This window comes from Mytilus edulis, chromosome 1 (assembly GCF_963676685.1).
Source record: "Mytilus edulis chromosome 1, xbMytEdul2.2, whole genome shotgun sequence".
NCBI lineage: Eukaryota > Metazoa > Mollusca > Bivalvia > Mytilida > Mytilidae > Mytilus > Mytilus edulis.
Window position 1 is genome coordinate 65434820 of NC_092344.1, and position 23186 is coordinate 65458005.

A 23186-nucleotide genomic window follows, 5' to 3' on the forward strand; every position below is an offset into this window, starting at 1 on the left:
CTTTTCAGTAAAAAAAGACATGGAAAATTCTCGCTGGTTTGCTGTAAGTTAAGTTATCATAACCTCACAGATTTCTCGTTGTAAACAAGATATAAGTCGGGCTATTCAATAAAATTTACAATACGACGGACACAACTGAGTTAAAAAAGACAAACAAGCAATATTTATCCAAATGTTTGGTTGATATGTTTCGCCCAACTAAATTAACGGATGTGAGGGATTCCAAATCAACCAAAAGCTACGAATGAGTCTGAAATCATCAAACAACGAATATATGAATGACTGTAAAAAAATGTAGACATTAAGGCTACTTCCAGCAGCAGGTTATAGTATGGTCTTGAAAAAAAGTATTAAATATATATTAGTTCGGCGAAACAGACACTTCAGTCAGACATGCAAACCCAGGCCAAAAAAAATACGCCCCTTTTTATCTATGATGTTCATTTAATGCTTAATAATACTGTTGGATATTCTTTTCTAATAGCAAAAAAAATAATGGACAAGATTATTGTTTACAATCCAGATACGGCCAGAATTTTTGTTTCAGAATGCAAAAATTAGAGTCATTTTTTTATCTTTCAAATATCTCCGACTGCCTCCTCAAATCAAATGGTTCGTACCTTAGAATTCAAATCTATCTAGAGCTTATACTGACTGGGGATCATTATTCAGCTGTTATTTTAAAATAGGATGCCGATCATGGGGTGTTACGAGTTCAACATGTTTTTGTAGGTAGATATAATTGATGAGGAACTTTTTTTCATGAGAGTGTACTAATATAACTAGTATTACTGTTTTGTGGACTAATGAAATAGAAGTCAATATGTTCTTGCTCAATCCTGTGTCACCTTGAAGATTGTCATGCTCAGCCTAAGCAATTTGTGACAGTAATTTAAATTTCGAAATGACTGCATGAGTGACGTTTTTTCGACGCACTGGTCAACTCCACCATAGTGAATCACATGACTACGCCCCCCTCTGGATCCACCACTGGCTTTAAGAAAATTATTTATTGACAAAGATCAGTTCTGTTTGACATTGATCTTCTGATTCTTATGAATGTTTTGGCTCTTATCATACAGTGAGTTTACTGATTGCATAACATAGTTCTAGATTCTATAATATAACTGAATAATGATTGCATTATTTTAGACAGTAGCTTTGACTAATCAAAATATTTTGCATCTGTCATATCTGTGACTGACTAACATATCCCAATGTCTCCTTTGCTAAACAAAACAGTTGCAATTGGCTTAAGTAGTCTTTAACAAACCTTTCTCCATTTTTCTGTCTATAAATTTATAAGTTATAAAGAAACTAAAGTAAAGTTGACAGTGGATGTTACAATTTTGCTATTATTTTAATGTCCATTTTGGTTATATAGTTCTTCAACTGTTTAAGTTCTTCAACAGCCTTGCTTTAAAATATTTGTATTGGTGGCACCTGATAAATCTAGGAAAGTGCTTGGATGCAAGTAGTTTTTTTAAAGAGTTAAATTGTTTTCATTTTTTGACTGCCTCTTGGAAAGATAAAAAAAATCTATTCTGTAGCCTCCCAGGCCAAGGACAAAACTGATTCCATTCAGGTATAGAAAATTTCCCTTTACTTGAAAAAAAACCTACAAATACTTGTATGTGTGTCTAACTTGTTTTTCAATTTGATAGACATATATGTTGTGAACTACTCATCCTATGTTAACACACTTCCATTGGGATCTATCCATGCACCATACACAATTATGAAATCCTGTAGCTCCAAGGCAGTTGAAATTGAATAAAAAAAATATTTTTGGTGGGAATTATAAGGATAAAACACTTTTGTTTTAAGGATGATTGATGTGTAAAGTGGGCAACTTTCTAACACACTTAACTTCAAAGACTTTAGTACATCTTATTTGACTCTAAAACTTTACATGAAAGTTTTGAGTCAACCCTATAGATTCACAAACTTTGCATAAAAGTCCCAAGTATATTCTATTAGACTCGTAAACTTTACACAAAAGTCCTAAGTACACCCCATTTGACACAAACGATACGAGAAAGTCGTTAGTACATTCTATCTGACTGATCTAGACTCACCTTGGTAATAAAAGGAAATCTATGCCCTGTAGAAACAAATCTTTGTAACTGGTCTGAATTATGTCTACATCTGTTTATAGTTTAAAGTTTCTTGGACTGATCATTTAAGTCTGATACTCTCTTTTTCTTTGCAGTGGGAAAGCCTCTGTAAAAAAGTATTATGGTTTTGTAGAAAACAAACACAGTACAATGTAAAGCTGTTCTTATAATTCAAGATCTTGACATTTCTATTATGTAATCTTAACTAAAATATGATATTGTTCAAAACTGGTTGGAGATCTGAATGCAATGCCAGCATTCTGTCTAAAATTGCAGACAGCTAGCTGCCTTGTATTGCTACACAGTGCCATTAAGTGTAGTGTATCTATTGTGACTGTTCTCTTGTCAGTTCTTTGCAGGAACCTATTGTTGACAAATTGAATGTTAATTGGTATTTCATAGCTTTATATCCTGTAGTCATCAGTGAATATTGATTCCTTTTTATTAGTAAATTGTGTTCTATTAATGTCATATCATGTTATTCAGTTTATTCACTAGTGGTATCAAAAGATAATTGTGTTAGGTTTTGTCAGTTATGTTTGTGGTATAGACAGTGTTTCTATATAGAGTTGTAATCACTTTGTTTTTGTATTTAAAGATGAATACACTTTGTTATATAGTCGAGAAAGTTTGAATAGTACTGAATAAAATGCATTTAATCATATATATCATCATGAAAAGGCGACTTAATGGCAAAATTTATAAATTTGACTAAACAATTTCTGGTTTTCTTCATTTAGTTGATGAATTAGGAAATTATTAAGAAACTGTAAGGTTCCAAATCCCCTAGTAAACTTGGCTAGACCTATGTGACCTCTATCTAAGTTGTTAATTTCTGTGTCATTTGGTCTCTTGTGAAGAGTAATAAGTCTCATTGGCAATCACATCATTTTTTGTCAAGCCTGCGACTTTTGTTGCAGAAAGCTGGACTTAGAGATCGTGATCCGGCTGCTGCCGGCTAACTTCTTAAAAACTTTATATTTTAGAAGGTGGAAGACCTGGATGCTCCATACTTTGTATATGGATGCCTCATGATGCGAAGTTTCCGTCAGTCACATGTCCAATGTCCTTGATTACTTGATAAAAAAGTTAAGATTGTTTGTATGTCCTTGATTACTTGATAAAAAAGTTAAGATTGTTTGTAAGGTTAAATTCTCTCTTATTATAAGTAATAGGATAACTATATTTGGTATGTGCATACCTTGCAAGGTCCTCATGCCCTTCAGACAGTTTTCACTTGACCTCGACCTCATTTCATCGATCAGTGAACAAGGTTAAGTTTTGGTGGTCAAGTCCATATCTCAGATTCTATAAGCAATAGGTCTATATAAAAAAGATGTATTTGGTGTATGGAAGGACTGTAAGGTATACATGTCTAACTGGCAGGTGTCATGGTTCAGTGGTTCTAGTTAAGTTTTTGTGTTTTGGTCTGTTTTTCTTATACTGTTTGCAAAAGGTCTGCTATATTTGGTGTATGGAATGGTTGTAAGGTGTACATGTCTAGCTGGCAGGTGTCATCTGACCTTGTCCTCATTTTCATGGTTCACTGGTCAAAGTTATTAAGTTTTTGAGTTTTGGTCTTTTTTTCTTAAACTTTAGGCAATAGGTCAACTATAGGTCAACTATATCTGTTGTATGAAAGAATTGTTAGCTGTACATGCCTGCCTGGCATTATTCATCTGACCTTGACCTCATTTTCATGGTTCATTGGTCATGCAATGTTTAGTTTTCATGGTTAATGTGAATTTTATGTGACAGTTGTACAGTACAAAGCTTTATATTTAGGACTATCAACATAATATCAATGATTAGTAAAGAAGGGGAGACCTTTCACAGCGTGTGCACTCTTGTTTTTATATATTAGTTGAATATTTCTGTACTTTTCAAGGCATCATTGGGCCTTAACAGCTCTTCATGTTTTCTCTGGATACATTTTTCATCAAGTGATAGAAAACATAACTTTTGTAAATAATTGAATTTCCTGGTAAATTTTTTAAAAGTTTGCATATGTGCCAATACATTTTTTTTTACATTTGAAGGACAGGTTACGTTAAGGCCTGTTTTTGCCCCCCCCCCCCCCCCCCCCCCCTATTTTCTCATTTTTCAAATTCTGTTTTTGAAAACTACTTTTTGTGTTAAAATATTCCCCTAGGTTTGAAGTCTGTTTGGATGAACTTAAAAACCATTAAAAATTATAAAAAAACATGGCATAAATGAATTTTGTATTTACCAAGACTAGAATAATTATGTAATGAGTAGATGATTATGTAAAAGAATCATAGAACAGCTGGCTTTTAATGCTCTATTCATAATAAATGTTGATATTCCTATTGTGTCAACACACTGTATATTTTTCTCTGTTTCAAGTGTTTATGATCTAATGACCAAAAGCATGGTATGCAGATAATCATTTTGGGGTTATATGATGAAAATTATTACACAGACAAAAAATTACTATTTTAACAGTACATCAGGGCAGGTTCAAATTTGAAAGGTTCTAAGGTCCAGTTTTTATCTTGTTTTTTTAGAGAAATGAGAAAAGACAAGGTTCTCAAATTCTTTACACATTGCAGATACAGAACTTTTGATTTTAGGGGGGGGGGGGTGTTGCTGCTACAGTCATGCTTCACTGATTCCCTATATTGTCAACCAAATGTTATAAAAGTTGAAATCTTTAGAGGATCTACCACTTTTTTCCACAATTTCTTGCTGTCCTAATGCCACAGGTTAATATTGTGTGATTTGTGATCCTGGGGAACTAATAATTTATAAATATTTAAATTTTGCATTCAGTCAGGATGAAAAATTAAACAATCCTCCGGATTCTTATGCCAAATTTCCCCCATTTTTTTTTCACAAAAAAATATTGAGGCCATTTCTTTCATTTTGCTAGATATCTTACCTCATGAAAACTAATTCTGTCACCCTAAGCACTAGTTTAAAAGATAAATATTTATCTGGGAATATTTTATTAATAAGCCTCGCCACGATATAGCCTTTTTGTGCTAATGCGGCATAAAGCAACCAACAATCAATCAATCATTAATACATTTGAAAATCATTACCACAAAAAGTTGATGAAATTTGATTTGGTTATTTTTCATTTTATAAACTTTCTTTATCAACAAACCTGCTTAAATTGGAAATGTTAGTGCATTAACTTCAATATTTATTTGTGATTTGTAGAAGACATTTGTCTGGGACATTATTGAAATGTTCAGCTTGAATCAATAAAGATCATAGATATATATAGTGTTAGTAATAATGAAAGTACAATTGTATAATTGCATTGTATTTATTTTGTTTAGTATTCAGCACTGATAGTATTAAGATATTTAAAATGCAATTACTGGTACTAATGAATATGTGAATACATTTTTTGCTGTTAAAGATAGTTTAAATGTGTTCCAAGTCCATAAAATTAGTCTTTATTCATGGTGTAATGTATAACTAATTTAATTTTGAAAAGATTATTTTGAAATCTAAGGATCAATAAATATGTGGAAAACATGAATAAAATATTCAACTTACGTAATTTGGCTAAAGAAAAAGACTTTTCTTTCATGTTCATTTAATGTCAAGAACATTAGCGGTAAATTAAAAGCACAGATAAAAGAATTGCAAAAGATCTCTACTACAAGGTGTGCAAGAAATTTGATTTTGAAGTATTTATGCCTGTTCAATCAGTTTTAAAATGCTTTGAAAACATTTTTTCGACCTGAAGATGAAGAAATTATGCAGTAAAGATATAAGCATTTTGCAATATTTGGTGTCAGTATAAATACTTGTGATTAACTATAAAAGGAATCTTTGAAAATCTTCTATTAAAGCAGAAACGGTGATTATTTTCTGCATATTTGAATTTTTCTTGGGATACATTGTGGGATAAATCTGTAAGATTGCGATCATTAGATCTAGTTTCATTTTTCTCTAAACAACAGTAAGACATTTTTCATTTGCATGTTATTCTGCAGTTTCAAAGACATAAAAAAAAATGTGCTTAATTTTCTGAAACAAGGCTAATTAGGATTTTCTTTGAATGGTTGACAGAACTTTCAATCAGAGAATAGTTAAAGAAAAAAATAAATTTTGTCACTTTGTTTTTGCAGATGCAAAAATATTCAGTTATCTACTAGAATTCCTGAAAATGTTCAAGAGAACTTTTCTTAAAAATTATGTTTCAAAACATTTAAATAAGTTCTTGTTTAACCTTGAAATGAAATTTGAAATCAGCGTTTTTTAAAGTCTCAATTGAAAATAAAGATCCATATTTTCCCATTGAATTCTATATCAGGGCGTTATTCTGATGTAATTTTACAACAACAAATACAGCTTTTTTCAGACTATTCTTGTGGGAAGAGTTGTTAACTTATCATCCTTTATAACAAAATTTCAACACTTGATGAAATACCTGTTTTCTTTGATCTTTTGCATTGATTGGAAATCTTTAAAATTTACAAGTATTACGAAAGTGGACTTACCTTGTTTGAAAAATGAAATTGATCTCTTTCTTGATATATATTTCTTTCCATCAATCACACAGTAATTAATAGATTTCATCATTGGAGCTTTTATCACAGCGTTAGATGTATGTACGGATTTCTGTCACCGTTGGACTATATCAATAGCGGATACAGCCTCACAAACGTTCAACTTTTTTTCCATTAATTGCACTGCTAGTTACAATATTAGGTGGAGAGCTATGCGTATTGGTAATGAATTTCATAGGAAAGATCTCTGTTTTGATATCAAAGTATTCTATTAAGATGTAGTCCTGCCAAGACACAAATGAACAAGACATCAGTGGCTGTAGTGTTGTTGTTATTCTAAAAATAGTGCAGGCAAATTTCCAAAAAAGTGAAACCTCTGCTTATTATTATACATAGGAAGTTATCTAAGTAGATTTACACATACTTACATCAATACAAATTGTATACCTTGTTCTATTTTATTGTTTTGGATTTGTGGTATGTGATTTCTTGAATAAGATATATATATATATATCTGTGTCTACTTATAGATATATACATACAGTGGAGTTATTGTACTTTTAAAGAATTAAATTTATTAGGACATTTAAATTAAAAGATTGGGAAGAATGATCCTGTTTACAATGGTGCATTGAACTATAGAAATATAAATGAAAGATATTGCAAAATTATAGTTTGTTTTATGACCTGTCATTTTACATGCTGTGAGATATATGATTGTTTACTTTTGATGGCATTCTACTGATATATTGTGGTACATTTGTTTGGGCATAGTACGAATTACTTGTAATGTAAACATTCTGCAGAACTGATCAAGGAGCTTAAAGTACGGTGGTGCTTTTTCGATAAGGAGAATATATTGTATTTGTGACTATAAGGTATAAAATCATGAAGAAAATTGGAAGGAATCCGACAGATGCAAATATTCAGAATGAATTTGATATGTCGGAAAAACTAAGGAATTTGGAAGGGGACAATGCATACAAGTCTCGAGCTGGCCGTAAAAGACATAGCATACAGTACGACAGACGTTTGTCGCTTCAGCCGCTCAGTGATCGCAGATCAAGTAATGCTTCATCTACAGGAGAAAGTGTTGATTCACTGTGTAAGTTGAAGGTGACCCCCTGTAACAGTATGTATAGAAAGTTTAAACAATACATTGTTGATTGTAAGGTTTTAAAGGTCACACTTTCTGTATAAAAGGTCAAGTTTTTCAAGGTCACCTTTATGTTACCTACATATATTGTAAATTGATAGATTTTTCTGCATTTTAGGAATTATCAGGGTCTTAAAAATTGGGATATGGGATTTTTAATCTAATCTTTTTGAGAAGTTGCCTAAAATTGTTTCAGAAATTTGTTACTGTAACAAGTGATACAAAATGAGTTAATATCATTTATGTTGATTTTATCATCCAAGCTTTGATCTAAAAGACAAACTATTCCTGACAATTCTTAAAGATTTTTTTTTTTTTATCTTAGCCAATTTTCAAATAAATTGTGTATTCAACTCTTATGATAAAAGAAGCGTAACAATCATGAGTTGATAAGTTGTTTAATCTATAGGGTGGGCTCAAAGTGGCCCATCAAGGGTTATGACAACTTTGTGGCCCGAGTCTCCCTTAGTAATAATATCGTAGATTGGGACAATTACATGTAGCTTAATAGACAATGCAAGAAAAGTTAACCTAAGAATGTCTAATTTAGCTTGTGCTATAATAATTAAACTTATGCTTGTTTGTTACATTGTGCTTTGATCTGGTGAGAAAATTGGGTCATTAAAGTCTATATTTAGATAGTTCATATTTTGACTGTATAAGTGAAATTCTTGCAGGCCCTATGAGTTGGTTTCTTTTGCATTTTTTGTGTGTATTTTTTAAAAGCCTCTGCATCTTGTATGTTGTTAACATTCTTAACTGTGAAAAGTGAAGAAAAGTATAAAAACTTGGCCAAGGACTTAATTAATTTCATATGATATTGAAAGTCAATGTACCTGAGTATCATAATCGCAGTGTAAAACTTTTACCACTTCCTAAATAGAAATCTTAAGATGTAGTCTAGCTAAACAAAAAAGCAACTATAAACTGACTGTAAATATGTAGAAATTCATGGGATATTGGTTTTACTGTATAATGCATATTAGAAAATAAATGAATATTGGGTAACTTTTGAAATATTTAATTACGAATTAATGTAATTTATATTGGCAAAATAATGCATTGTCACTAATTGTAAATTTAAACAGCACATTACTTGAATGTATGATTACATTTAAATTGTAATAATTGTATATCATATATGATAATCTGGGTGACTGACATAATATAAAGTTGTTATTTCCATGCTTCATTTGATTGGTTTAAAGGCAGCTAGTTGTATTTAGAAAAATCACTTCCATATAAAAAAGTTATTTAAAATCAATTACAATTAATTTACAGAGAAAATTCAATTCAATTCAACTGTAGCAGGAAATTGTGTTATGATTTTGCAATTTTTTTTAAATTGATAAATCTGTTCTTTAATTAATTTTTCGGCTTATTATATATAATTGCTATGTTCGTGATATTCTACCAATTCTGTGTTCCACAAGTTATCTCTTGTGAAGCTGATTTTCATGAAAATTTCTTTAGTAAAAAGTGCCACAAGCAAACTGCAGTACTATTACTATATTAATTAAACTTGTTTAATAACATGTAAATAAGGAGATCCCAGATCTAATTAGCATAAGAATATCAGCATTCATTTTCAGATACTGTCAATCGTTATTTTATTTATTCAATGAATATATTATTATCAGTTTAAATGTTCTACAAAGTACTAACTTTCTATGTTTTTAAAAATGCTTGAATGCAGACAAATCATCAATATCAAATACCCATTTTCCTCAATCTATGAAATTTGGTATCTACGAAGATGAATAAATCCTCAGTATCAGCCCTGTAATAGTTTTGCAGAAATATTGCTTGAAATATGTATTTGTCAGCACAACCCATCAATTAATCCATCTATTCAGTTAAGCTAATGCTTTGGTATATATTTAAAGCATGACTCAAATGATTGCTATTTTACCGTAAATTTATAGTTGCAATTGCGTTAATGCTACAGTTACAACTTTTTTTTTGAATATTAAAGTACACCAATGAAAATGATCATCACTTAAAAGTTTTGATTATTGATTTTATATCGTTATATAAGTTAACTTACTTACACAAGCTTTTCATGCTTTTAGCATGGTGAGTTGTATAACAAGACATTAAGAGGCTCTGAAAAGTTTTATTTAAAATCAGACTAAAGTTAATACTACATCAGTTATTTATTAATGTGCAAAATGCACATCTTGGAAGCAAACAATTTAGGAAAATAAAAAATATGCTTTATAGTTGATAAATCCTGTCATAACTCATGTCCACTAACATAACATATGAAGGTAAACAGTATTAACAATATTCATTTTCCTATCGTTTGCCTATAAAGTACTGTTTTACTAGTTTATACTATATTTCTAATACTTTTTTAAACAGAAAATGTACAGAATCCTATCATATATAGAACAATTATTACAATCACATGACATGAAATCTAATTTTGTTGGTTGGTCAGTAAAGGTCATCTTAATATTTTTAAAAATTTAAAGCCACATGGTGCAAATAAACAAACATTAAAAGCACATGTATGTTGTTTTTGTTTTGGTTGGAAGGCCGTTACACTACTTGTATACTTACTCCATCAGGTAATCAACACTTCAAAAAATAAAATTATCATAGAGACCTAATGGAAAACTTTTTTAATTATTGAACAAAACTTATGAAATTGATAGTGAGAGTCTATCATATTATTAACATACATCGAGGAAAAAATATTAATCTATAAAAATGAATTTTTACGAATTTTTTCCTGCAAATATATAGAAGTCAAATGGACATTTATTATAAGATCAAAACTAAAGCAGATCATTTGCTTACCATGCTTACTATTTATATATAATTCTGAATCAATAAGATATATAATCTGCTTTGATTGTACTTAAGAAAAAAATACTCAAATGAACAAATTATAAACATTTTAGCTTTTTATCTATTATCTGCCAATATATTTATTTCATCAGTTATGGTATTTTTACTGAGGCTTAACTGTCATTCTCCCCTGCTTCATTATATAACATTGGTGATCATGCAGTATGATAAAACAGTCTGGGATTGTTGTGAAAAAAACAAATGAGAGATGAGATGAAAGCTGTTAAAATGTTAGGAATGATTGATAAGCCTTCAACAATGATTTCAATCTGAAACAGTTTATAAAAATATTAATAGTTTGTGGTTGTTCCAGCTCATTACAAAAGCAGCAAATGTAGCAATTTCGAATGATTAGTGTGGAGTTGCATTGATGATTAAATTTTTGGAAAATGAAAGCACATGGAAACTGATAAACAATTGTCATGATTGTTAAAAGATGCCATCATGCACAAACATAAAAATATGTACTCACTAACTTTCAGAAACCATGTTTTCTTAGATCAGATCTGATAAGCATGATAAGTCTTAATTGACTATTGAGTTTCACTGTTTGTTCAAAAGTGCTGTTTTACTATTGCATTTAGTAAAGGAAGAAAGGGGGTTTTCATGAGCCCTTAACATGTTTCATCCAACTGCAACATCTTTGATGTGTTTGTCCCTAACAAGAAGCATGTAGTTGAGAGGAGATAAATCCTTTACTTATTATTGATGACAGACGATGGTGAATTTCATTCGTAAAAGGTGATGTTTGTTTCTTAAGCACAGATCTGCAAGAAAGCAAAATATGTTTTATAAGGTCAATCATGTTTCATAACAGAAAATAAAGATCTAATTAAGTTCAGATTCTAGAGTTTATGGCCATTGCTCCTGGGCTTCTTCTTATAGTCTAATATTATTGGTACGTTTATTACCAATTAAGACTTTTATAAGTTGATTTTATTTCTAATTAAGGAAGCTAATTCATACCATCCTGGAGCTTTATTGCTGTTAATTTGATTGATGGGGAGAAAGTCTCATTATATAACTTTGATTGACAGTTCATACAATAAATGATCAAAATATGTGCAATTGTTAATCTTCTATTCATGGAATTGATTACATTGATTCAGTTTGATTATTATTTGTTTACTGCAAGAAATGTTTACCTGGTATTATGAAAGTGAATGAATATGTTACAAATCAACTTATGTATCAACTTCAAATGTGAATAATAGGAAACCACTTTACATCTGGTGGCAGTCCTTATTCAGACAGGGTGTACAAGGAAAAAAACTTAACAACTGGTGGCAGTCCTTATTCAGACAGGGTGTACAAGCTTAAGGACAAAAACTTTACAACTGGTGGCAGTCCTGGGTGTACAAGGAAACCACTTTACATCTGGTGGCAGCCCTGGGTGTACAAGGAAAAACACTTTACATCTGGTGGCAGTCCTGGGTGTACAAGGAAAAACTTTACATCTGGTGGCAGTCCTGGGTGTACAAGGAAAAAACTTTACATCTGGTGGCAGTCCTGGTTGTACAAGGAAAAAACTTTATAACTGGTGGCAGTCCTGGGTGTACAAGGAAACCACTTTACATCTGGTGGCAGTCCTGGGTGTACAAGGAAAAAACTTACAACTGGTGGCAGTCCTGGGTGTACAAGGAAACCACTTTACATCTGGTGGCAGCCCTGGGTGTACAAGGAAAAACACTTTACATCTGGTGGCAGTCCTGGGTGTACAAGGAAAAACTTTACATCTGGTGGCAGTCCTGGGTGTAAAAGGAAAAAAAACTTAACATCTGGTGGCAGTCCTGGGTGTACAAGGAAACCACTTTACATCTGGTGGCAGTCCTGGGTTTACAAGGAAAAACTTTACATCTGGTGGCAGCCCTGGGTGTAAAAGGAAAAAAAACTTTACATCTGGTGGCAGTCCTGGGTGTACAAGGAAACCACTTTACATCTGGTTGCAGTCCTGGGTTTACAAGGAAAAACTTTACATCTGGTGGCAGTCCTGGGTGTACAAGGAAAAAACTTTACATCTGGTGGCAGTCCTGGTTGTACAAGGAAAAAACTTTACAACTGGTGGCAGTCCTGGGTGTACAAGGAAACCACTTTACATCTGGTGGCAGTCCTGGGTGTACAAGGAAAAAACTTTACAACTGGTGGCAGTCCTGGGTGTACAAGGAAAAACTTTACATCTGATGGCAGTCCTGGGTGTACAAGGAAAAAATTTGCATTCCTGGGTGTACAAGGAAAAAACTCTACATCTGGTGGCAGTCCTCGGGGGGTTCCTTCTGATTTAGGTTATTTCAGAAACATGTGTTGTGAAATTAGAAAATATCAAATGTTTTTCTACTATTGCTTGGCTGCTGCAGATGCTGGCTAAGATAACCAGTCTTGTGATTGTACAACATTCTGCCTAGTTAAATCAACAAGTGCTTTGTACTGGCGTGATTAAAAAATAATTCATTCTGTAAATTTGCTAAATTTTGAAATAGACTGGTCTGAGCTGCAGATTTGGTCTGCCTTAAAATAAAGGTAGAATTTTTAATTAATCATCATTATGGAATAACTACTTTCAATTTTGGGTGATTGCTAAATAGATTTCTTTTAGAACTTACTCATTGAAAGGTTAAAAATTAAAAAAAAAAATGGTTTATACAAAATTAGTTGCAAGCTGTAAGCAAATTTTTGTGGTCTAGGAAGTACTTGTCAAATATTTGTGGTAACCAATGGTGTATATACATACATGTACCTAGATTACTATTTTACTTCCATACTCTGTAAAATAAATACCAAATTATAAGTATTCATGTATGTTTGACATATGGATTTCAATTGTTAAGTTAAACAATAAGTGCAAAAATTCAGATACATTATACAAAACTAGATTAAAATTTCTATCTCACACATATTGTGTTAGAGAATATGGTTTTAATTACAAATTTTCATTCTTTTTATGAACAACAAAACAGATGCACCAGTGAATTTTAAATGTATAAGCGAAAAAATTTTAACTGTCTTTTCTTATAATACTGGTCTTAAATGATTTAAGGTTTATAATTGCCCACATAATTTATATATATATCATCAAATTTTACTTCAAACATTTTCAAGTATGTTTTTGTGCTAAGATTCAACTCTTACTTTTGAAGTATGAATTTGCTGATATAAATCACTTAAATAGACAAATTATTGATTGGTTAACACAGTTTTTATATTTGATAAATAGAAATTTAGCATGCCATGTCATTTTAACAACTTTGATTGATGCATTATTCCTTATTCAATAGTGCATTAGATAAACACAATTTCTTTTTGAGGTTATTAAGATTTTTTTGTAACTTACAGCAAAGACTATTAAAATGATTGATTTTATGACAAGATGAGGTCTATTGTATTGTATTTCTCAGCCAAACTTTTTTGTTGTTGCTAAAATCAAAATTTCTGAAGTAAAAGATTTCTTTTCTTCTTATTTTCTAAATTTGTTATTGTAGCTTCATACACTGGAAGTTCTTCAGACGAAGATGATGTCAATCCTAGAGAAAAAGTACAGGTAATGTCTATTACTAGTTTAACAATACATTTCTGTAGACCAGAACATATCATTCAGTATGAAGATGATGAACAGCAAAACAAGTGTTGCTCTTTACATATATACATGTATTCATTAGGGCCCCGCCTTAAGGCGGGTCGCCCTATAGTGATCAGACTGTCTGTCCGTAACACTTTAACTTTGTGTCCGCTCCATATCTAGAGAACCATTATGATTTCATACTTTATACTTTACATGTTTATTAACCACCACCAGAGGGCGTGTCATGATGTATGTACAACTTCCTAGGTCAAAGGTCAAGGTAAAAAAAACTTTGGTTTCAGTTGACAACCCTGTGTCCTGTGGTGAAGATTGTGTCCGCTCTATATCTTGAGAACTGTTATGATTTCAAAGTTTATACTTGACATGTATATGAACCAACACCAGAGGGTGTGTCATAACTTATGAATGACTGCCTAGGGCAAAGTTCAAGGTCAAAAACTTTGGTTTCAGTTGACATTCCCATGTCCTATGGTAAAGATTGTGTCCACTCTATATCTTGAGAACCTTTATCATTTTAAAGTTTATACCTGAAATGTATATAAACCAATATCAGAGGGTATGTCATAATTTATGTACAACTTCCTAGGTCAAAGGTCAAGGTCAAAAACTTTGGTTTCAGTTGACAACCCCATGTCCTATGGTAAAGATCGTGTCCACTCTATATCTTGAGAACCGTTTTCATTTCAAAGTTTATACTTAACATGTATATAAACCAACACCAAAGGATGTGTCATAATTTATGTGCAACTTCCTAGGTCAAAGGTCAAGGTCAAAAACTTCGGTTTCAGTTGACAACCCCATGTCCTATGGTAAAGATCGTGTCCACTCTATATCTTGAGAACCTTTATCATTTCAAAGTTTATACTTGACATGTTTATAAACCAACACTAAAGGGTGTGTCATAATTTATTTACAACTTCCTAGGTCAAAGGTCAAGGTCAAAAACTTTGATTTCAGTTGACAAACCCATGTCCTATGGTAAAGATACAATTTTTGCATGCACATTATTCACAGTGAGGCCCACAGAGATGGCTCCAATCTCAATGATATCAAGTTAACATGGTTGTTTCTCAACATTGTTATGAGATTGTGACATGACATCCCTTTTTTATCCTTATCAATTTTTCTATCATGGATAACTCATAATTATAACTTATGCCCTAGAAGTTCAAATATTAATGGTTATAATTGGCCACTATTAAACATGATCCACTTCTGTATACTGTTGTGACCTTTTGAATGTAATGGAAGCCTCCAATTAATTTTTGTCTTTTAAGATTTGATACTGCCTATTTTTTTTAATCAAATCAAATTTGAATCTCCCAAGGCAAAGAAAATATGAATTTAATTCAATATAACAGGTTTAAAACTTCAGTTGACATTTCAAAGTCGATCATCAGGTTTAAAGCATTAACACTGTTCCCGGTTTTTATTTGACATTTTAACTCCTTGGAGAACAATCTGAAGCAATTTTAAATCATAACATTAAGAAAAAAAACCACTCAAATTCGATTAGAAATGAAATATACCTTGGTATAAGACATTTTCATTTGTTTTTGACAAACTTGCTATTTTAGTGGCTCTCTTGGGAACACCATTATATGAGCCCACACTTAAAAATATTTTGGTTTGCCCAAACCCTACCCAAAGGTTGAGACAGTGGGTAGGTAGGTAGGCATTTTCTTTTTTTTTTCAAAAAAAGAAATTGAAGTATCAGATGTTTATTAGTCTTCATACCTATTTGATTAAAAAAAACCTTCTTCAAATCAGGACAATAAAAGAATTTGAGTAGGCAGCTTTTTTCTGGGTAGGTAGTGTTTGGGCAAACAAACCTATTATTTTATTACGGCCTGAGAACTGAATTTTTTGTTGAAAATTCTCTATATGTATTTGTTCCATGGGGGATTGTTTTTATTTTTATCAGGAAAGTTTTGTAATGGTTCAAGTTTTAAAATGTCTCCAATGTAAATGATTATCACCAGTAAATCAAGACAATACTGTTTGAATGGTACTTGTAACACTTTTATCTTTTGCTATAAATTAAAGCATGATAAATATTTGAATTCAGGCTTTGTTGACACAGGAACATATATATATACTGTTCCCAGGTTGACAATATTCAGATTTATATGAAAAAATGCATACTCAGGCCTTTCTGTCTCCTCTAAGTTTATTTCTACAGATAAGAACAGAAGAATTATTTTTAAAATTTCAAAATCACTTAGAAATTAAGGTCTTAAGCAATGATTTTCTTAAAATTTCGATTTGGTATAGGGTACTCAAAATTTGTCTGACCCTTTTGAAATATGGACCAAGATAACCTGCTCCTAATTAAGCAAAACATTAAACCACCAGAGTCCAAGGGAGAGAACTTTAGCCCAAATACTTTGTAACAGAAATTCAGGTTTCAAAACCATTGACTGCTCTCTGCACATTTAACTGAATAAAAGCTCAAAGTATTACATAGATATGATGTAATACACTATCATTATTAGGCACTTTTAAACAAGTTGATTCTACAGTCAAATATCTGAAAATACATTGATAATTATCCATAAGAAAAACATCGGTGACCTTTTGGGAGAATATTTTCATTCTATGAGTTGAATCATAAGGAAGACAGTCTTATACAAGAAAATGTCAACAGTAGTTTCAATTAGCAAGCTGAGTAGCTAACAATGCTTGGTATTTCTATCAGTAATGTGTTCTATATGCAGGACTTCAAATCTGGAGTGCACTCAACTTAATTTTTAGTGAATCCCGCCCACTCAGGTGTTGTAGAATAATTGTTTTATTTCATCTCTCCAAAGGTGAGGAGAGAATAATAGGTTAAGAAACATGAGTTTTTTTCTAGTAGTGATTTTGTTCTTTTGCCAGAAATAAACATAAGATGATGCTTAAAACATGAAACAAACATACTATCCAGAATTTGAACAGTGATTAGAAATCCAGCACTTAATAGCCTGTATTTGATTACTATCTGTTTTGTTTTAATTTTTATTTTATTACCTGCAGATCACGGCAGTAGTTAATTGTAGTATTACATCTGCTTTGGCATTTCTGTATCTTAATAAAATATAATTACCAATGAGGCTAAATTACGTAGAAGTTAGCAACTATAGGTACTGTATGGCCTTAAACAGTGAGCAAAACCCATGTTAAAGATATAACCAACACTACACTTAAAAATGTAAAATAATTCAAACAGAAAACTTAAATGGCCTGAAATATGTACAAAATAATAAACAAAAACCAAATATGAAATACAGCAACAAACAACAACCACTGATTTATAGGCTCCTATAACTTGGGACAGACACATACAGAATAAACTGAAGCCTGTCACTAGTTGTCTTTCCAATCATTTATATGATGTATCTGAGGTAGGGTGACCAGTGTTCAGATGTTTAAGTGTAGATTTTATTGACCAAATAATTTTTCACATCTCCGCAGAGTAAACAATTCGATTTCAACCAACAATAACAGAAAGTTAGTTTAATGCAAACACAAAAAAATAGTGTATGTCTATTAGTTTAACCAAGCTACTCTAATAACATGTAAAAAGGAGAAAAGTGCATGGTGACCTTCTGCTGTTATCTGCTCTTTGGTCGGCTAGTAATCTCTATGACATATTCCCCATTTCCATTCTCAATTTTATTTACAAAATTTAGAGTTGGTCTATTTAATTTTAAGCTCCGGATAGCGCAAAATTAAACTGAATAAAGAGTCATCTGTTATATATTTTTATTCTTATTTAGTATTGAATAGCAGTTCTATGATAAGACTGTATTAATCTTTCCATTTTTTTATGAGTATTCCCAGGAGACCATTGCATGTAGCTCTTCTGTTATTGTTAAGTCTGACCACACATTATCTGCTGATTTTTATACGACCCAAAAAAAAATTTGGGATTGTATAATGGTATGATGTCGTCGTCTGTGTCGTCGTTGTCAGAAGACACATTGGTTTCCGGATAATAACTTTAGTTTTAGTGAATAGATCTTCATGAAATTTTTTCAGAAGGTTCAATACTACAAAAGGAAAGTTGGGATTGATTTTGGGGATGATGGTCCCAACCGATTAGGAATAAGGGGCCCAAAACAAGATTTTTCTAGTTTCAGGATAATAACTTATGTAGAAGTATTTCAATTGCTTTGAAATCATACTGCAATGTTTAAAACCACAAGTAGAAGGTTTGGATTCATTTTAGGGGTTATGGAGCCAAAGTTTAGGAATTAAGGGCCAAAATGGGGTCAAAACAAGCTTTTTTCTAGTTTCTAGACAATAACTTATGTGTAATTGTATGGATCTCTCTGAAATTATACCACAATGTACCATATAACAAAGGGGAGGCTGTTATTAAGTTTTGGGTTAATTGCCCAAAATATGTAGGAATTAGGGGCTAAAAAAGGGCCAAAAAGACACAAGCATGTTTCTAGTTTCCAAACAATCATGACAATTAAAACTTGTGTTTAAGTGTATGGATCTCTCTGAAATTGTACTACAAGGTTCAATACTGCAATGGAAAGCATGGGATTGAGTTTAGGGTTATTGCTCCGAGGGTGGTTCACAAAGTTTGGGGGGGGGGGGGATTTTTTGTTTACCATTTTTTGAAGGGCTTCCTGTTTTTCAAAGAAGTTCCAAGAAGAAATCTCAATTGCACAGTATTGTGCAATAGATTTGTTAGATCTTTGACCACATTAATTTTGTGACAAAAACCTATATTATGTCAAAAATTTGATCACAATCCAAATTCAGACAGAATCAAGCTTGAATATTGTGACCAAATTTGACCCAACTATTCAGGGTTCAACCACTGGGGTCGTATAAAGCTGCGCCCTACAGAGCACCTGGTTTCTGTTGTTGCAAGTTTTTTTAGCTCTGATTTTGTCTCTCAATTCCTTCTATAAGTTTTTCGCTGTGTTCTAATTTTCCTTATCTAGTACCAATTTGTGTCATTTTGTTTGATCGGAAAAAGTAGGCCTTATCATATTTACCAACCTTTTATGAAGTTTGTGGTTATCTAAGAAGATGCAAATTGTAGGAACATGAAACAATCAAGAGATACAGCTGGATAGAATAGATTACATCAGAGATGTCAGTGCCTGATTTGTCATATACTTCAAACTAACAAATTAATCATTGATTTTCTTACTGTATATTTATTATGCTATAGAAAATAAGTCAATTGTAGATGATATACATTTTGTGTGTATGTATCTTGTCTTTCAAGGCTACTAGAGCTGCAATATTATCTGAGTATTTATTTGACATAGGACTTTAAGTATAAGTGGACTATTTTTGTTTGAAATATCATGTTCATACAGGAAGGGCATAATTTTTAAGAGAAGGTTAAATTTCCTCAGAGCTCAGACACCAGGATTTTAGCCTTTTAAAGCTTATTAAACAGTTACAGTTTTGCTCTTTTTTAAAACAGTGACCTGTTATAACATAATTGTCTCTTTGTTTTAGTGGAAAGATGTCTCATTGGCGATCATACTAAACCGTCTTTAGTTTAATTTCATCTATGAAATAATTTTCACCTGTTCATTTTCATGTTTTCTGATATGACATTGAAAAGTTATTGAACTTTATTCTTTGAAAACGTGATGGGCCTATCAAGTGCTTAAGGTGGAGCTGTTATTATAATTAGATTTTAAGGTGTTCTCCGGAGACCATATATAATGCAACCTCTTTGTTTTCATTCAGTCTTTCCAGTCTTTACTTTTGTTGCACGTCTTCATATTCTTTCTGTTTTTTGACAGTTTTCTTTGTGTTCTGATTTTCTACAGCTGATCCCACTTTTCTTTTTTTAAGTTTTCTTTTTGTCATGATTTTTCTGATATGATACCAAGCCCATTACAAGATAAATCTATGACATTTTGTTTGGACAGAAACAAAAGCCTTATCATTTACCAACCATTCAAGATGTGTTATTTAAGCGGATGTAGCTTGTAGAAACATGACACAATGGAGAGATACAGCTGAAATCATAAAATAAGATAGCAGTGTCTAAATAAAGGTTTTGGTATGGAATAGATTACATCACAGATGTCAGTACTTGATTTATCTTCAAACTAACAAATAAATTATTGATTTTCCTACTATATATAAATATGATATAAGAGACATATAGTCATTTACTTTTCTACATTGGCTAGAGGTATAGGGGGAGGGTTGAGATCTCACAAACATGTTTAACCCCACCACATTTTTGCACCTGTCCCAAGTCAGGAGCCTCCGGTCTTTGTTAGTCTTGTGTTATTTTAATTTTAGTTTCTTGTGTATAATTTGTACTTGGAGAGAACCACCGGGCTGCTCGGCGGGAACAGACAAACCGAAGAGATATCAGCAGATTGATCTCCAGGTCAAAGTCGGGAGCAACTTTAACCAACTGAGGCCCCGATAGTACCCATTCTAGTTTAAACTCCGGTCTGGGTACCAGATATGTGTGTGAGAGGGTGAAAATCACCCTTCTGACGTACTGATATTTTTTAGAACCCTGAGTGAGGATCGAACTCGGGACCTTCAGCACTGTAGCCATCGGTCTTTACCACTAGATTACATGTGAGTTCTGAGTTCATATATTGGTCAGTATATTCCATTTAAGTTGATGTTTTTTGATAATAGTTAAAACATCATATTATACCCAAATTCAGGCAATTTTGAAATTGCAATAAAGATTTCTCTTTTTTCCAGTTATTCTGTTGTTATTATTGTATTATTGTCATTTTGTTTATTTTCTTTGGTTACATCTTCTGACATCAGACTCGGACTTCTCTTGAATTGAATTTTAAACGTGCATATTGTTATGCATTTACTTTTTTACATTGGCTAGAGGTATAGGGGAGGGTTGAGATCTAATAAACATGTTTAACCCCGCCGCATTTTTGCGCCTGCCCCAAGTCAGGAGCCTCTAGCCTTTGTTAGTCTTGTATTATTTTAATTTTAGTTTCTTGTGTACAATTTGGAAATTAGTATGGCGTTTATTATCACTGAATTAGTATATATATTTGTTTAGGGGCCAGCTGAAGGACGCCTCCAGGTGCGGGAATTTCTCCCTACATTGAAGACTTGTTGGTGACCTTCTGCTGTTGTTTTTTTCTATATGGTCGGGTTGTTGTCTCTTTGGCACATTCCCCATTTCCATTCTCAATTTTAATCATGATATATACTTTTGTCTCTATACAATAACAAATATATATGGTCTTTCAGTAGATCTGTAATATTTAACTCGGCATGCAACTGGGCATGTATTGGACAGAAAATTTAAGCAAACTATAGTTTTGAACAGATGTATTGTGTTCAAGAGGGATATTTTAGAAAAATACTTTCAAGAGAAGATAAAATTTCACCCCCTGCTAGATTTTAATCCTCTTATAATGCTTACTAATCAGTTTTCTCATTGTTATCAGTATGAGTTTTGTTATGTTATCAGTTACACTGAGTTTTGCTCATTGTTATCAGCATAGGTTTTGCTTATTGTTATCAGCATAGGTTTTGCTCATTGTCATCAGTATGGGTTTGCTCATTGTAATCGGTATGTTTTTTGCTCGTTGTTTTCTCTATGGGTTGTTGTTATCAAAATGAGTTTTTCATATTGATCATATTGATATCAGTATGAGTTTTTGCTCATTGATAATTGGATGACATACATTCACTTCCAGTTATTTACATCTTTTTCTTTCAAGACAAAATAGATGCTTGTCTCATTGGAAATCACACCAATTGTTATTATACGACAAGTTTTTGGTCGTATATTGGTATCACGTTGGCGTCGTCGGCGTCCGAAGACTTTTGGTTTTCGCACTACAACTTTAGTATAAAGGAATAGAAATCTATGAAATTTAAACACAAGGTTTATGACCATAAAAGGAAGGTTGGAATTGTTTTTGGAAGTTTTGGTCCCAACAGTTTGGGAATTAGGGGCCAAAAAAGGCCCAAATAAGCATTTTCTTGGTTTTCGCACTATAACTTTAGTTTAAGTAAATAGAAATCTATGAAATTTTGACACAAGGTTTATGACCACTAATGGAAGGTTGGGATTGATTTTGGGAATTTTGGTCCCAACAGTTTAGGAATTAGGGGCCAAAAAAGGGCCCAAATAAGCATTATTTTTGGTTTTCACACAATAACTTTAGTATAAATAAATAGAAATCAATGAAATTTAAACACAAGGTTTATGAACACAAAAGGAAGGTTGGGATTGATTTTGGGAGTTGAGGTCCCAAAGGGTCCAAAATTAAACTTTGTTTGAATTCATCAAAAATTGAATAATTTGGGTTCTTTGATATGCCGAATCTAACTGTGTATGTAGATTCTTAATTTTTGGTCACATTTTCAAATTGGTCTACATTAAGGTCCAAAGGGTCCAAAATTAAACTAAGTTTGATTTTAACAAAGATTGAATTCTTGATATGCTGAATCTAAACATGTACTTAGATTTTTTATTATGGGCCCAGTTTTCAAGTTAGTCCAAATCGTGGTCCAAAATAAAACTTTGTTTGATTTCAACAAAAATTAAATCCTTGGGGTTCTTTGATATGCTGAATCTAAACCTGTATTTAGATTTTTGATTATAGGCCAAGTTTTCAAGTTGGTCCAAATTGAAGTCCAAAATTAAACTTTGTTTGATTTCAACAAAAATTGAATATATGGGGTTCTTTGGTATATGCTTAATCTAACCATGTACTGTGGATTCATTATTATTCATTGGATACTAATTTTCGTGGATTTCATGGGTACAGAGGAACCAGGAATTTAAATATTCAACAAATTACAAATTTGGAAAAGAAATGTTCACAGACTTTGCCATAACAACGAAATTCAATATCCATGAAAATGCAAGTTTGCATCAATCAACGAAAGTTGGTACCCACGAAAATAAATGAATCCACAGTATTTAGATTTTTGATGTTTGGGCCCGGTTATCAGATTGGTCCACATTGAGGTCTAAAGGGTTCAAAATTGAACTTTATTTGATTTCATCA

The 23186-nt window shown here is 32.1% G+C and overlaps 1 protein-coding gene and 1 long non-coding RNA gene across 11 annotated transcripts in view; one reads left to right on the top strand and one right to left on the bottom strand.

Moving 5' to 3' along the window:
* LOC139487102 (uncharacterized) overlaps positions 1-6738 on the bottom strand; it is a 28726-nt gene extending 21988 nt beyond the window's left edge. Inside the window, exons 1-2 of the long non-coding RNA XR_011655750.1 lie at positions 6599-6738; positions 2079-2223 (exon numbers count right to left, since the gene is read on the bottom strand). This is a non-coding gene — a long non-coding RNA (uncharacterized lncRNA). The remainder of the gene's footprint in view (positions 1-2078; positions 2224-6598) is intronic.
* The window catches only part of LOC139487022 (adenosylhomocysteinase-like 1), a 75760-nt gene that overhangs the window by 26366 nt on the left and 26208 nt on the right, over positions 1-23186 (top strand). For 9 of the 10 annotated variants that reach the window (XM_071272065.1, XM_071272046.1, XM_071272051.1 and 6 more), the window contains one exon: positions 14096-14154. In XM_071272065.1, coding sequence (XP_071128166.1) covers positions 14096-14154 — 59 coding nt within the window. Of the gene's footprint in view, positions 1-7039; positions 7713-14095; positions 14155-23186 lie in introns of those variants that run through there. The other variant, XM_071272058.1, reaches the window with a different exon arrangement.